At 39.7% G+C, this 12545-nt stretch overlaps 3 protein-coding genes across 3 annotated transcripts; 1 reads left to right on the top strand and 2 right to left on the bottom strand.

The window, feature by feature from the left end:
- Positions 1 to 2701: 2701 nt before the first annotated feature.
- LOC116251504 (uncharacterized) lies at positions 2702 to 3768 on the bottom strand. The gene has a single exon (XM_031625822.2). The coding sequence runs from the start codon at positions 3616 to 3618 to the stop codon at positions 2890 to 2892; it is 729 nt and encodes a 242-aa protein (XP_031481682.1). The 5' UTR covers positions 3619 to 3768; the 3' UTR covers positions 2702 to 2889.
- A 385-nt stretch (positions 3769 to 4153) lies between these two features.
- Positions 4154 to 7545, bottom strand: LOC116251503 (pentatricopeptide repeat-containing protein At2g01510, mitochondrial-like). Its single transcript, XM_031625821.2, has one exon. It carries the CDS (start codon positions 7494 to 7496, stop codon positions 4503 to 4505), a length of 2994 nt encoding a protein of 997 aa, XP_031481681.1. The 5' UTR covers positions 7497 to 7545; the 3' UTR covers positions 4154 to 4502.
- Positions 7546 to 9553: 2008 nt separating this feature from the next.
- LOC116249608 (ferredoxin, root R-B2) lies at positions 9554 to 12545 on the top strand. Its single transcript, XM_031622757.2, has 2 exons — positions 9554 to 9713; positions 11887 to 12545. Exon 2 carries the CDS (start codon positions 11895 to 11897, stop codon positions 12351 to 12353), a length of 459 nt encoding a protein of 152 aa, XP_031478617.1. The 5' UTR covers positions 9554 to 9713; positions 11887 to 11894; the 3' UTR covers positions 12354 to 12545.

The following is a 12545-nucleotide window of genomic DNA, read 5'->3' as shown; positions in this document are numbered from 1 at the left end:
GGTTTTTAGAATCACCAGCGTCTAATTGGGTCATCTAAAGCAGATGAATGGTTGAAAGAAAAAAAAAAAAAAGAAAAATTTGAACTTAACGATGAAAATGCTAATAATTTTTTCTCTTCATTTTTCTCTTAAATATCTATTATATTAGATTAAATAATCTTATTGGAATGGTTGGATAACTCTAAAAATGCCAAGTCGCCATCCAATTTTTCTATATATAGATATAAGTGGATGTTGCAGTCTCAAGTTTTCTTTTCTTTTCTTCTTTTTTTTTTTTAACGTCCAAACTGGATATGCCTGAAAACTCAATCTTCATTTCTCTTTCTCACAACGGTGGTTCAATCCATTACATTCCTGAGTTTCTCTCAAGCTTTCATCTGCGCTACATACCGCACTTTTTAACTGGTAAATCCTCCATCATTGGCATGATGGCATCGCAGATGGAGTTCATTGGCAATGCATGCAGTGATTTTAATGTGCATTGGGCGCTAGTGCAATAGTCCTGTGGAAAACACCATCAATAATCTTTGAAATAACGATCCCAAACAACTCGTAGGGTCTGTAAGTTTCAATGATTTTCGAACCATGATTGCACCAACACACGAGAATCATATTTCCATCTGAATCAAATTTACAGCAAAAATCCAGATAAAGGGGATAAATTCAAACGGATATTGTGGCTCACGATTGTTGCATCCCATCAGGTTCTGCATTACATGACGTTGCCAGAAGAGGAGCCTGCGGATGGACTTAGAAGCTCCTCCAATGGCGTCCTCTCTGCAAGAGAAAGCAGCCTCCTCGTTGAAATGACTGCAACCAAGTATGGTAGGATATTGGCTGTTGCTGGGAGGACATCGTACAATGGCTTGGATCACAAGAAGCACAGCAAGCAGAGAAAGGAGGATAAAATGGAGGTGATCCATTGATGGTTTCTGTATGCTTCCTCAATGGTTGCTTCATTATGCTTACATGCGTTAACTATACAAGGGAAATCAAGCCAGACATTAAGCATCTCCCTAGTCAATGTTGACGGCCATGCTCGACTTCTATTGGCCCTTGGATCCGATAATCGACGGCGACGATGATGTACGAAGTCTCTCTGGGCTATATATATATATATATATATATATATATATATATATATATATATATATATATATATATATATATATATATAGTTTAATGACTTCTGAGTGAGTTTCAATGAAAGAGCGGGGAAGAATATTGCTGAAATGTGACTTCGAGGAAGTCAGGGTCCTCCCACTGGTGACAATGATGAAGACAAGATCCCTGACCAAGAGTTTTCTATTGTGAAAAATGAAACTGGACGGGCATTGATGTCCGATAACCTAGCGCCTCTGATGAACTTTAGATTCTGCCTAACTGCTCTGCACTGGAAACCAGCTGCTAGTATTTTGAGGTTGACCAATACTCAGGGTGAGTGTAGAACAAGCACTCCATTGATGGTGTCCAGAGGAAGATAAGGAAAAAGATCATAAGAAGGATCCAATAAACATGCAAACAGGGTTAATTTAGGGCCAATTTGGTGAAGGGAATTGTCTCTAACCGTTTTATAAATATACCTTAAAGATTAAGCAATTCATGGAATATTTTAGCAAGCGTCACATCTAACCTTGAGAATGTTCATGGAACAGTTACAAATTGTTTTTATTTTCAATGATCTGTTAGTACCTATATATATAATGGATCACGTCTGAAATACAAGACGCATTTCCTTAATTTTCTCTTTGTTCATTCTTATTGATGTTACCGGAATTTCGCACCATTGTCTATACTGACTTCTTTTCTGCAACAGAGTGAAACTGTGTTTTGACAAGCAGGTTGCAGAATTCCACTAAAAACAAGAAGGTTTTGACAAGGGTGCCATAGGAAGCGAGTGATCTAAATCTACTAGATCAGCACCAAAAGAGAAAGACTAACCAAAATCTACGTTTTATTGGATCTCCCTGTAACTAAGGATAATTAAATAAAAGCTACTCTCTCCCTTGTGACGAATGAAAGGAGAGATTTCGGTCGTGAACATAGGCACTTTTCTGCCGAACCACTTTGACTCTTGCTTTTGTTCTCTCTTCTTTCTTGCTATCTTGCTTTTAACTAGGGACCGTCCTTCGATACGTGGCCGCTGTAGCTAATCAACCCCTTCTGCCCAGGAGATTTGGATTTGATCCACATCTAATCTTTTCAAGATGGACAGCAAAGAGAAAATCAAGAAAAAAAGGAGACAATATTTTAGTCATCTAACATTCATTTCTCCCAAACATGCATCTTGAAAAAATCAATGACCAAAGTGATTCCTTACGAAATTTCATACCAATTTTTTATGGATCTCGTTTGTTCTCCTTATTTGAAAATTCTTTATGTACATTTAAGACTGGGCAATAGGACAGGTCTAAGCGGTAGTTCACCTCCCCACTAGAACCCAGACTTAACTAGCCTGGCCCGTCGGCTTAATGGCCCCTCGTTATGCCGGGTCACGCCCTCACGATGGAAGCCCAAATCAGAAATACTTGGGAATTGGTAAGATTGCTGAACTGGTTTTAGATATATACTTGATAACTAACTTTCAGTTTTAAATGAAAAATTAAAAACCAATGACAGCAAGGAGAAAACTATTATATTCAATCCTTAAGAATAAACTACCATTAATAATAAGATTCCAGATTGAGTAGGCACTCAGAGCTGTACTAACCAAGCATAATAATTCATTCGTAAAGGTTTATTTCTTTTACTTTTACAAGTCTCTTTGTTCCTCATAGATGTTGCAACAGAGTCACGTCATCATATCACAAACTCCATTATAGATGACACTAAACTGGTAGCTCGCCTAAACACAACTTGGGCAGGTCCATTCAAGCAAAGCCGAAGAAATCAACTCCTGGGCGCAGCTTTGTAGTCGCTCCACAGCTGGTTCAGAGGCTTTCCCAGGATGTCCGCAAAGAACTGATCGTTGTAGCCGTCCTTCATCTTCCCGTTCAGCTCAGCGACGAACCCATCCTTCAATCCGTTGCAGTAGTCAAAGAAACGAGCTGTAATGTCATAGCTATCCGTCCAGCTGTTCCCCTCGCCGGGCTTCCTACAATGAGCCGGCGCAAGCCCCGCCTTCAGCCGGATGTAGTCAGCGACGCCCTCGATCACCCATCCCGGTGCCTGCCCCTTGCCGTCCCACTGCCAAACGTGCGTTGTCTCGTGGTACAGGATCCCTGTTATCTCCCTCCTCACGTCGCCGCTGTAACCGGCGATGTAGGGAGCACTAACGTGGATTTGGTTGCCAGATGTGTAGGCGACGCCGCCTATATCATCGATGAATAGGCCCACAGAGTTCACCGGCTTCCGGTCGGCGGCGCCTTGCCTGAAAGTCTGCCAGATGAAGTTAGTGGCATCTGAGACGACCTTCAGGCTGTACTGTAAGCCGATCTCGCGGTCAAACCGCATGCCACCCTGCGTGGCGGATGCAGTATTCGTGCCGGTCAATCGGACCTGGGCCTGGGTCAGGATGGCCTCTGATGACATGAGCAGGAGCATGGAGACAAGCAACGGAATGATCTCCATCTTTTTTCTTTTCTTCACTTCCTCTCTCCGTGTTTGCTTTTCATTCATGTGGATTTATAGTCTGTTGTAGTGGCGTGGCGAAGAGGAAAAGTTTGCCCTAGCAGAGACTTCCACCGTTGACTGAATAGGCTTTTGCCCCAAGATAAGATAATAGAAGACGCCATGTGTCCCTGAGGAACCTTCCTAATTAATGGCTGATAGAAAATCTGGTCCTTTTCGGGAGCAGGTGGTACGTGTTTGTCAAACGTGTCTTGGAAAAACAATCTACTGGCTTAAATGAATGTCAATTTATTCCAGCCAGCTAGACATTGTCTCACGAATTTTACATAATCTCTTCTTCAAGACCAGGATGCTGTGGACCATATGGTTCCACTTATACACACGAAAAATCACCAGAGTGGAAACAAAGGCAAGTATACGATTTCTTACAAAAGGTGATGTACGATTATCATTCAATAATGTGAGTGACACAACTTATGATGTGAAGAATTTGATTTTTTCTAGAAGCTGAATCTATGCTCTGAAGCAGTTCCGATGTTAACCTCAACAGTTTAACTTAAAGGCGAAGACATATACAGCAAAGGTTGCTCACTGATCCGTATGGGCTTGGTGTCAGCCAGCATGCAAAGGCAAAGCAACAGACTGCACCAACGTATGCTTAGCTGCTTCACAATGCTCATAGCATATTTCTCGGTTTGAAGCATACTTTGAAAATGCTTTTAAGGAGATGACTCTCCATAATATCTCACCAATATTGCAGTTCTCTTCTGCTTCGTGGCACACTCTAATTTATGAAGAGATCAAGCTGTTCCACATGCTTGATATGCTATTTAGCTGAACTTGAGAATGTTAAACTACTAATTAACATGCCTTATGTTCAGATCCAAAGGTCATTCGCCAAAGCAATGTTTCAATTAATCATCCATAACCAATTACCAGTAGTCACCACATGAACATTTACCATCTTTGAAGCAATGGAAACGACGAGAGTCTCTCATTATGATGAAGCGCTTTTCTATCACTGAGACCAGATTCATCCAGTTATGACAATCTTCACAAGTTCTCAGATTCTTAATCACTCTTATAGGCTTGCTAGGGGGAGTTTGCAAAATCCCAAAGCAAACAGCAAGTTTTTCACTGTGATGACTGATTAGGACTTCTTTTTGTGATTCATCCACGTCATGCAAAACCAGCTCAGTCATGGGCAAATAACCCATCCCCCTAATTTTTTCATCAGTTTCCTCCAGCTTCTCATATATCTCCTTCCTATGTGGGTGCAACACATCCCCTGCTACAAATCCATGCCATTTATTTCCTATTTCAATCCGACTCCACCCCGTTTCCTTCTTCAGTCCTTTATTTTTCATCATTCCTCTCAGTTTTATAGAATCCTCCCACATGCCATAGAATGCATAGATGTTAGAGAGAAGCACATATGTTGTCTCATCACCAGGTTCCAACTGGAGAATTCTACTCGCAGCTTCAATGCCAAGATTGAGTTCCTTGTGTAAATGACAAGAACCTAGAAGAACCTTCCACAATGTGGTGCCATGGTTAACAGGAAGATCCATGATGAATGCTACAGCTTTCTCGAGATGACCTGATCTTCCAAAGAGATCAACCATGCACGCATAATGCTCAACCTCTGGATGTATGCCATAATTTTTAGTCATGATATCAAAATAGTAGATCCCTTCTTTGACTAAACCTGTGTGAGCACAACTAGTAAGTAAACTCAAAAATGTTACAGCATTAGGACTAATCCCCTGAGCAATCATGGTCTCAAAGAGTTCAAGTGCCTTGTGGCCCATTCCATAATGGGCATATGCACTCAGTATTGTTGTCCAAGAGTAAACATCAGTATGAACCATTCTTTCATATACACAAATTGCATCTGCTACGCTACCACATTTGGAATATGTAGATATGAGAGCATTGTAAACTGAAACAGAAGATGGACTATCATCAATCTGAGTATAACTTTTTACAACAAAGGCGTGAAACTGTCGACTGAGCTCAAGAGACAACAACCTACTGCATGTTGCAAGGAGAATGGAGAGTGTCAGATGGTCCCACCTGACGCCAAGCCACTGCATCTTCAGGAAAAGGACAATGGCATCATCACCCTTGCCATTTATGGAGTACCCATCCATCATTGCATTCCAGGAATATAGATCTTTCTTTCTGATTTTCAGAAAAATCTTCTCTGCTGCATTAAGATTGCCAATGTTAGAGTACATGGTTACAAGAGCATTGCTGGTAGACACTGCTAACGCCTTGGAAGCTGTCTTCAAGATGTACGCATGAAATTCTCTACCATCACCCCTCAATTGTTCTTCTAACCAAGAGGAAGAGCCAAGGATAACAGTGAAAGTGTGATCATCTGGCCAAATGCCTGTAAGATTCATCCCTTTAAATAGTTTAAAAGCATCCTTCCAATGGTTGTTTTGAACATAAGCTGAGAGCATTGCATTCCATGAAATTACATCTCGGCTTGGCATTTTGTCAAAGACAACTTTTGCTTTGTCCAGGCAACCACATTTAGCATACATTGTAATCAAGGAATTTGCAAGAGCCACATTTTGCCCAAAAGCATATCTCGTAAATTGAGCATGAATTTCTTTACCTTGCTTCAAAGCTGCGGCAGAAGCTACCATACTTAGAATGCTCAATAAAGTTACATGATTTGGTCTTATCCCAACCGACTGCATCCTTTTAAATAGATCTACTGCATGTGAAAACCTATTTTTGTGTGCACATGCTGCAATAACTGCATTCCAGGTAACTATAGTTTTCTCACCCATGGAAGTGAACAGCTTGAGAGCATCATTGAATCTTCCACATTTATCATAGAGTGTGATAAGTGAATTACCAAGAGTTATACCAAAAAGACCAATCTTTATTATATGGCCATGCAAAGCCCTGCCAAAATAAATATCGCACATGGTCGAACAAGCAGTGAAAACACTAGCATAAGTTGGCTCATTCGGAACAAATCCTAAAGAGATCGCCTGCAAAAACAATTTTATACATTCAACACAATTCCCATTTTGAACATAGGCAGCAAGCATGGAGTTGTAGGAAGTAATATCGTGAGAATCTATATACTGAAAAACATTCAAAGAATCAGATATTAAGTTGCATCTAGAATATATTGTTATAAGCGCTGTCCTCACACAGACATCTGACTGGAAGCCACTCTGTATCGACAAAGCATGAAGCTGTTTGCCAAGAAATGTGTCCAACAGCCCCGAGCTTGCTTTTAGAACACTTCCCAGAGCGAACTCGTTAAGCGCCAAACCTTCTCTCCTCATTTCCCTAAACAGTAGTACTGCTGCTAAAAAGTACCCTGATTGACTGCAAGCAGAAATAACAGCTGACCAAGAAATCAAGCTTTTCTCATTCATTCCGTCAAACAAATGAAGTGCATCGTCCAGATAGCCCAACTTCGCATACATCCCCACCAAATTGTTGCATATAATTGTATCGTTACGAAGATCGGGGTAGACTCTCAAAAGGAAGCCATGCGCCAGCTTTGCAAGTTGGTAGGAAGAACAGCGGACACAAGCCTGCAAGAGTTGAGCAGCCAGGGCCCTGTTTGGATGAAACCCATCTTCATCCATCGACCAAATGAGATTCCCAATAGCAAATTCTGAGCATTCTTGGGTGCTAACCCGTCTGATCTCAGTCGCGTAGTAATGGGCATCTCTACGGCTTCTCAGATGGCAAATCTCATATTTTTCTGATGGTTGGGGAGGATATAGGGAGACGGTTCTGCTTGAAATTCGTTCACGGTGAGCATTAGCAACAGAGGCACCATGTTTTGGAGAAGAAAAGGAGGAAAAGAGACAATTGGAATCCCCATCAGAGTGAAAGGCCGTGCCTATGAAGGCGCGGGAAGACAAAACTGGTAGCGGGCTCGCCATCGTAACGGTCTGACACTCCCGCTTAACGCCCCTATGACGGCGCCATGGAGCTCGCGGGTCGCGGTTAGGAGTTGCTGTCTCGGGTCTCCTCGAAGCAGAATGACAATATCTGCCTTGTTCCTTGCGTGGATATTGGATCGGGTCGATAATGGTCGGGGCCGAATCATAACCCACTCTCGGAGTCGGAGACATTAAATAACAAATTTGTGATACTTTCACTACGAAATTGTTATTAATGCACAAAAAAAAAAAACATACGTCTTTACCAGATTTTGAATGTAACCGTTCACATCCTTATCATCTCTACAAAAGAAATTTTCCGGATAAATTCTTAATTACTACAGTTGAAATTTCACAAAAGTCGCTCAATCTTTTGCAGTATAAAAAAATACATCAAATAATTTTGTTCCACTCGTCATAGCTAATGTTCGAGAGTTTTAAAAAAATACATCAAATAATTTTGTTCCACTCCTATATCATACTCATAACTAATGTTTCAGAGTTTTAAATTGTGAAATTTTTTTCGGGTATAATACGACCAGTTTGAAAAAAATAGAAATAAAAAGAATACAATAAATTCTAAAAAATAAAAAAATTAAAAATAATGAAAGAATAAAATAAATGAAAAACTAATAACAAAAACATTAAAAAATAAGTAGATTTGTAACAAATAAAAAATATAAAATAAAAAAAATTGTTTGACATTAAAAAAATGAAAAAGGAAAAAAAACGAGTTAAAAGCAGGTTAAAAACACGTTTTTTTCGTTTTTAACGTTTCTTTCAGGAAAACGCTTTTTAAAATGTTGTAAATGGTCATTTAATTTATCACTTTTTTTTTAGTTTTTTTTTTTTAAAAAAAACGCCTTTTTGTAACTATGCTGACGTTTTCTTTTAACAATATAAGCAGCTAAATTCAAACTTGGGGTGCTTTTGTTTTCTCCTCCCAAGCTGAGAGTCGATGCGGATTTTGGTAGGTGGAACAAAACAACAAAAGCAGAAGAAGCTTGTTCCACTTCCACTCCCTCTTTAAATATGGAAAAACAAACTTGTATAATAAAATGATCTCCAAAACATCAATGACTACTCTTTAATTTTGATGAGCACTTTTCATAAATTTTTTGATTTCAAAATCTATGAGTTCTTTCTCCAGTAACATCATCGTTTTACTGTATTAAATAAGTTATTTGAAGTAACCAAAAAAAAAAAAAGCTTTGATTTTCTACTTTTTCAAATTGGTGAAGAGTTGTTTTTTTTTTTTCTCAGAAAAAGGGTGACGTTTAAAATATTTATGCCAGTCTGAGCGAGTCCGTCTTCATGCACTGCAGACTGGCAGCTGCACTTGCGTCTCCGGAAGCAACTCTGCCGCCCACCGTCTCCTCTAGCAACTTTTTTTTTTTTGGAAATTTCTCAGAGGTTGCCCTAACTTTTCGGAAATTGAAAAGGGAGTTTAACTTTATTTTTTTTTTACGTTTAGGCGTTTTTGTAGACAATGCAACAAAAAAAAAAAAAATTTGTTTGATGAGGATGGCGACTAGTGTATAGGGAGACTCCCCATAACACATAACTTGTTATGTTTGATGAGTGTCAAAAGCATTTTAAGGAATTTAAGAAGCAAAGTCCACGAATTTCATTTTCTGACTTTTTTTTCTAAACAAAATTCTTGACAAGAAATTTAAGAGAGTGCAAAATAACTTCTTCTTTTTTCTTTTTTAGGTATAACACAGTCTCTCACCACAAGGAACCATGTGTTATTAAAATGCCCATATTGGTTAAATGAAAAGACACTTCCTATAACAGCAAAAATGGTGTGGGTAAAATAAAGTTACGTTTGATGAAACCAATTGTGTGGAGGGAATTTAGATATGTCAGCTTAATAAGAAATGTCTTAAGAATTGGAAGAGTACATGAACGCAAGTCTTTACTGGATTTTAAGACAGAGATCAACAGTAATCAATCAATAGAAGGGACAACTCCTCTGAACAAACCTGGGAAGGAAATGGTGGTTCTCAAAATTAAGCTAAAAGGTTGGATTCCCACGAAAGTTGCCCTTTCTGTTTCCTCTTTTCTTTTAGGGTTTTCACTTTACCGCTCGGTCGAGAACTCGAACTTCGCGATACCCTCAACAAATCGGCCCCAACCTCACTCTCCCACTCTCTCTCTCTTGGCGGTCTTTCCTCTTGCTGCATCTGTGTGTTGTCGAGAAGAACTGTTTCAGTGGTAAAACCCTCTCTTGCTCTCTCTTTTTTACACCATTCTCTTCCTCTTCGAGTAGGGTGTTTGCTTCTTGTTCTCGCTTGATACTTTGTTGTATCTGCTTTTATAAATCTTGCATCTCGAATGCTTCTTGGCGTTTAAATGCAGGGATTTATGAGTTTTTATGGAGGCTGTTCTCTGTTGAGAATTTGCTTTATCTTTTATGGGGTTTTGAGTAGTTTGGCGTGTTAACTACTGAAGATATTTATAAAAAACCCTTTTTTCAATTTCTTATTTCGAAAATATAATGGGTGCACGGGTTCATGGTTCTTGCTACACAGGATCTTTTTTTTGGTGCATGCAGATGGATGAGGTAGAAGGCTCAGTTTTTTTTTTTTTTTTTCGATCTTGATTGTTTTTCTCTGTGATTTTAAGCATGGCTCTCTGGTTGTTGTTGCTTCCTCTTCTGGGTCTAAACTTAAATCTAATCTGCCGGCTTCTAACTCATGGGGTCGTCTTTCAAAGGCTATGGAACTCTACAATCCATATGCTTCCTATGACGATGGCTGCCCTTATTAGCAAAGTCGTCCTTCTCTATCATCCATCTTGTTTTTTTCTGTTGTCGGAAGATAGTGATGGATGTGACTGTTGCCTTGTCTACCAAAACTGCAATATGATGAACATGCTTTAGGTTTTGCTGTTAGTCGTTGGCTTTTCAAAGTCGTCCTCTTTCAAGGTTGGGTCGTATGCTTCGGTTCTCTAAAGTAGGAAAATGAAGAGACACACCATCATTGGAGCTTCTTATTTTCTGCTTATTCCATCAAAATAGAATACAGATTGTGAAGGTTATGTGGGGAACCGTATTTATGTGTTCATAGTTAGTAAATTGTTGCATTTCTGCACATTTTTTGCACGAAGTGTTATGTGTTCTTTATGGTATTAGAAGTTTTTCTTTTCCTTGTCGATTTTGGGGAGAGACGAGTGACCTTCCAATCTCTTGTCATTGTCTTGAAGCTCTTGATTTCTGCATTTGTGAAGGTAAAAAGGATCTTTTTTTTTCCTAAGGGTGGTGTGCCTTCTGCACGGTAGCTTCTCGGTGCATTCTAAATATTTCGCTTTTGAGATTTGACTAAAAGATTTGTAGGTTTGTAGCTCACAGATATGAAAATTCAAATTTTAAGGATAAAGAATTAGCGAAACAGTGATCTGCTTCTGTTTAAACTATAGTTCTACTTCTCTTCTCTTTGGGATAAAATAAAATCTTCTCCACTGTTTGTGAAGAAACTTGTAACCTGACTTTTTGTTGGTAGACTATCTTCAAATGCTTATCTAACCTGATACTTTCAGTTGGTGTGTTGTATATTTCTTCTGCAGCTCTCTAAATACATTATTTTGCATATTTCACATGAATGAGCTTCCACCATAAGGCAGCTACGAGCTTTTACTTCATCATTAGGTTACCTGAATTGTGAATGGTTTCTTCTTGTTGGTTGCTTTATTAGTTTATTAGTGGTTGTTGTGATTCTCACTTGCAATAAAAGCTTTTTAAGCACGGCCTCTAAAAACCATAATGTCTGCCGCAAATGACTCTCTAGAAACTGTAACTTGTGATTGATGGTGATGAAATCACTGCCTGCCTATGTACGACGGTGAACTAGTGACTGATAGGTTGGCGACCATGCAGACAATAATTAAATACCGAAACTTAGCCAATGACCTTGGCAGCATTAGTTTCCTAAATTCTTTAATATGGAGTCTCTGGTCGATCATCTGCCAAGTTCAAGAAGCATATATATGCAGCTGAACGAGAAAATAATGCTAATGAAGTGCAGATAATCCTTATTTGACCCTATCTGGCAGAAAATTTTTGGTATCAGGTAAATTGTTTTTGGTTAGCAGGGTTCTTCAAGCGTAGGTGAATGATACAGGGGAGGAAGCCATCCTTCTTCTGGCATCACACTCACACTCTGATGGTGCTTGCATCATCATGAAAATTGGAACGTGGAATTCTGTTGATTGACCTTATTGTGGAGTGTCTTGGATATCCTTCTTTTTGCATACTTATGCTTAGTTAAACGTTTGCTGTAATTTCTTGCTAACCTAGATATCACCTGTTGTATTCCTGTTATTTTGCTCGCTTCTGCTGCAATCATGCATGCGACTCATTTTTGGGGCTACTTCCTGTTCTTTTTGTTAGGCACGATAATGTCGTCAGTGGGACTTCCAACCACCTGCACATTCAAATGTAGCCTGGTCAACAATTTCTCTAGAAACCCATGCTCCTTTGTGAAGAGCGGTTCTACACTTTGCAGGAGAAACGTATCAAAAACATTTGGACTTAAGGCGTCCAGCTTCCGAGTGTCTGCAATGGCGACATACAAGGTGAAGTTGATTGGACCTGATGGTACCGAGAATGAATTTGAGGCTCCAGATGATGTGTACATTCTGGATGCTGCTGAGAACGCTGGTGTGGAGCTACCATATTCGTGCCGAGCTGGTGCATGCTCAACTTGTGCCGGCCAAATGGTATCGGGATCAGTGGACCAGTCTGATGGCTCCTTCCTTGATGATTCACAGGTCGAGAAGGGATACGTGCTGACGTGCATCTCGTATCCATCTTCAGACTGTGTTATTCACACACACAAAGAAGCAGATCTCTACTGAGCAGCAGGGATGGAAGATGAGCATGAAGGCTGCGCTGGTTTATGTCTGCTTTCTTTGCTATGTTTTCAGGTGGGTTTCTTCCCCGATTGTCTGCCTTGAGATGCATTGCTGAAGCCTCAGGGTGTATTTGGACTTCAATATGTAGTGGAGCTCTTGGAATTGTCTTGGCGTCCTTATCTATCCCTTACAATA

Source organism: Nymphaea colorata, chromosome 3 (genome assembly GCF_008831285.2).
Source record: "Nymphaea colorata isolate Beijing-Zhang1983 chromosome 3, ASM883128v2, whole genome shotgun sequence".
In the NCBI taxonomy this organism is placed as follows: domain Eukaryota; kingdom Viridiplantae; phylum Streptophyta; class Magnoliopsida; order Nymphaeales; family Nymphaeaceae; genus Nymphaea; species Nymphaea colorata.
This window is presented reverse-complemented; position numbering and strand designations above follow the sequence as displayed.

Coding starts and splice junctions, on each gene's coding strand:
- LOC116251503 (XM_031625821.2), bottom strand. CDS start 7,496: ATGGCGAGCCCGCTACCAGTTTTGTCTTCCCGCGCCTTCATAGGCACG.
- LOC116251504 (XM_031625822.2), bottom strand. CDS start 3,618: ATGAATGAAAAGCAAACACGGAGAGAGGAAGTGAAGAAAAGAAAAAAG.
- LOC116249608 (XM_031622757.2), top strand. CDS start 11,895: ATGTCGTCAGTGGGACTTCCAACCACCTGCACATTCAAATGTAGCCTG.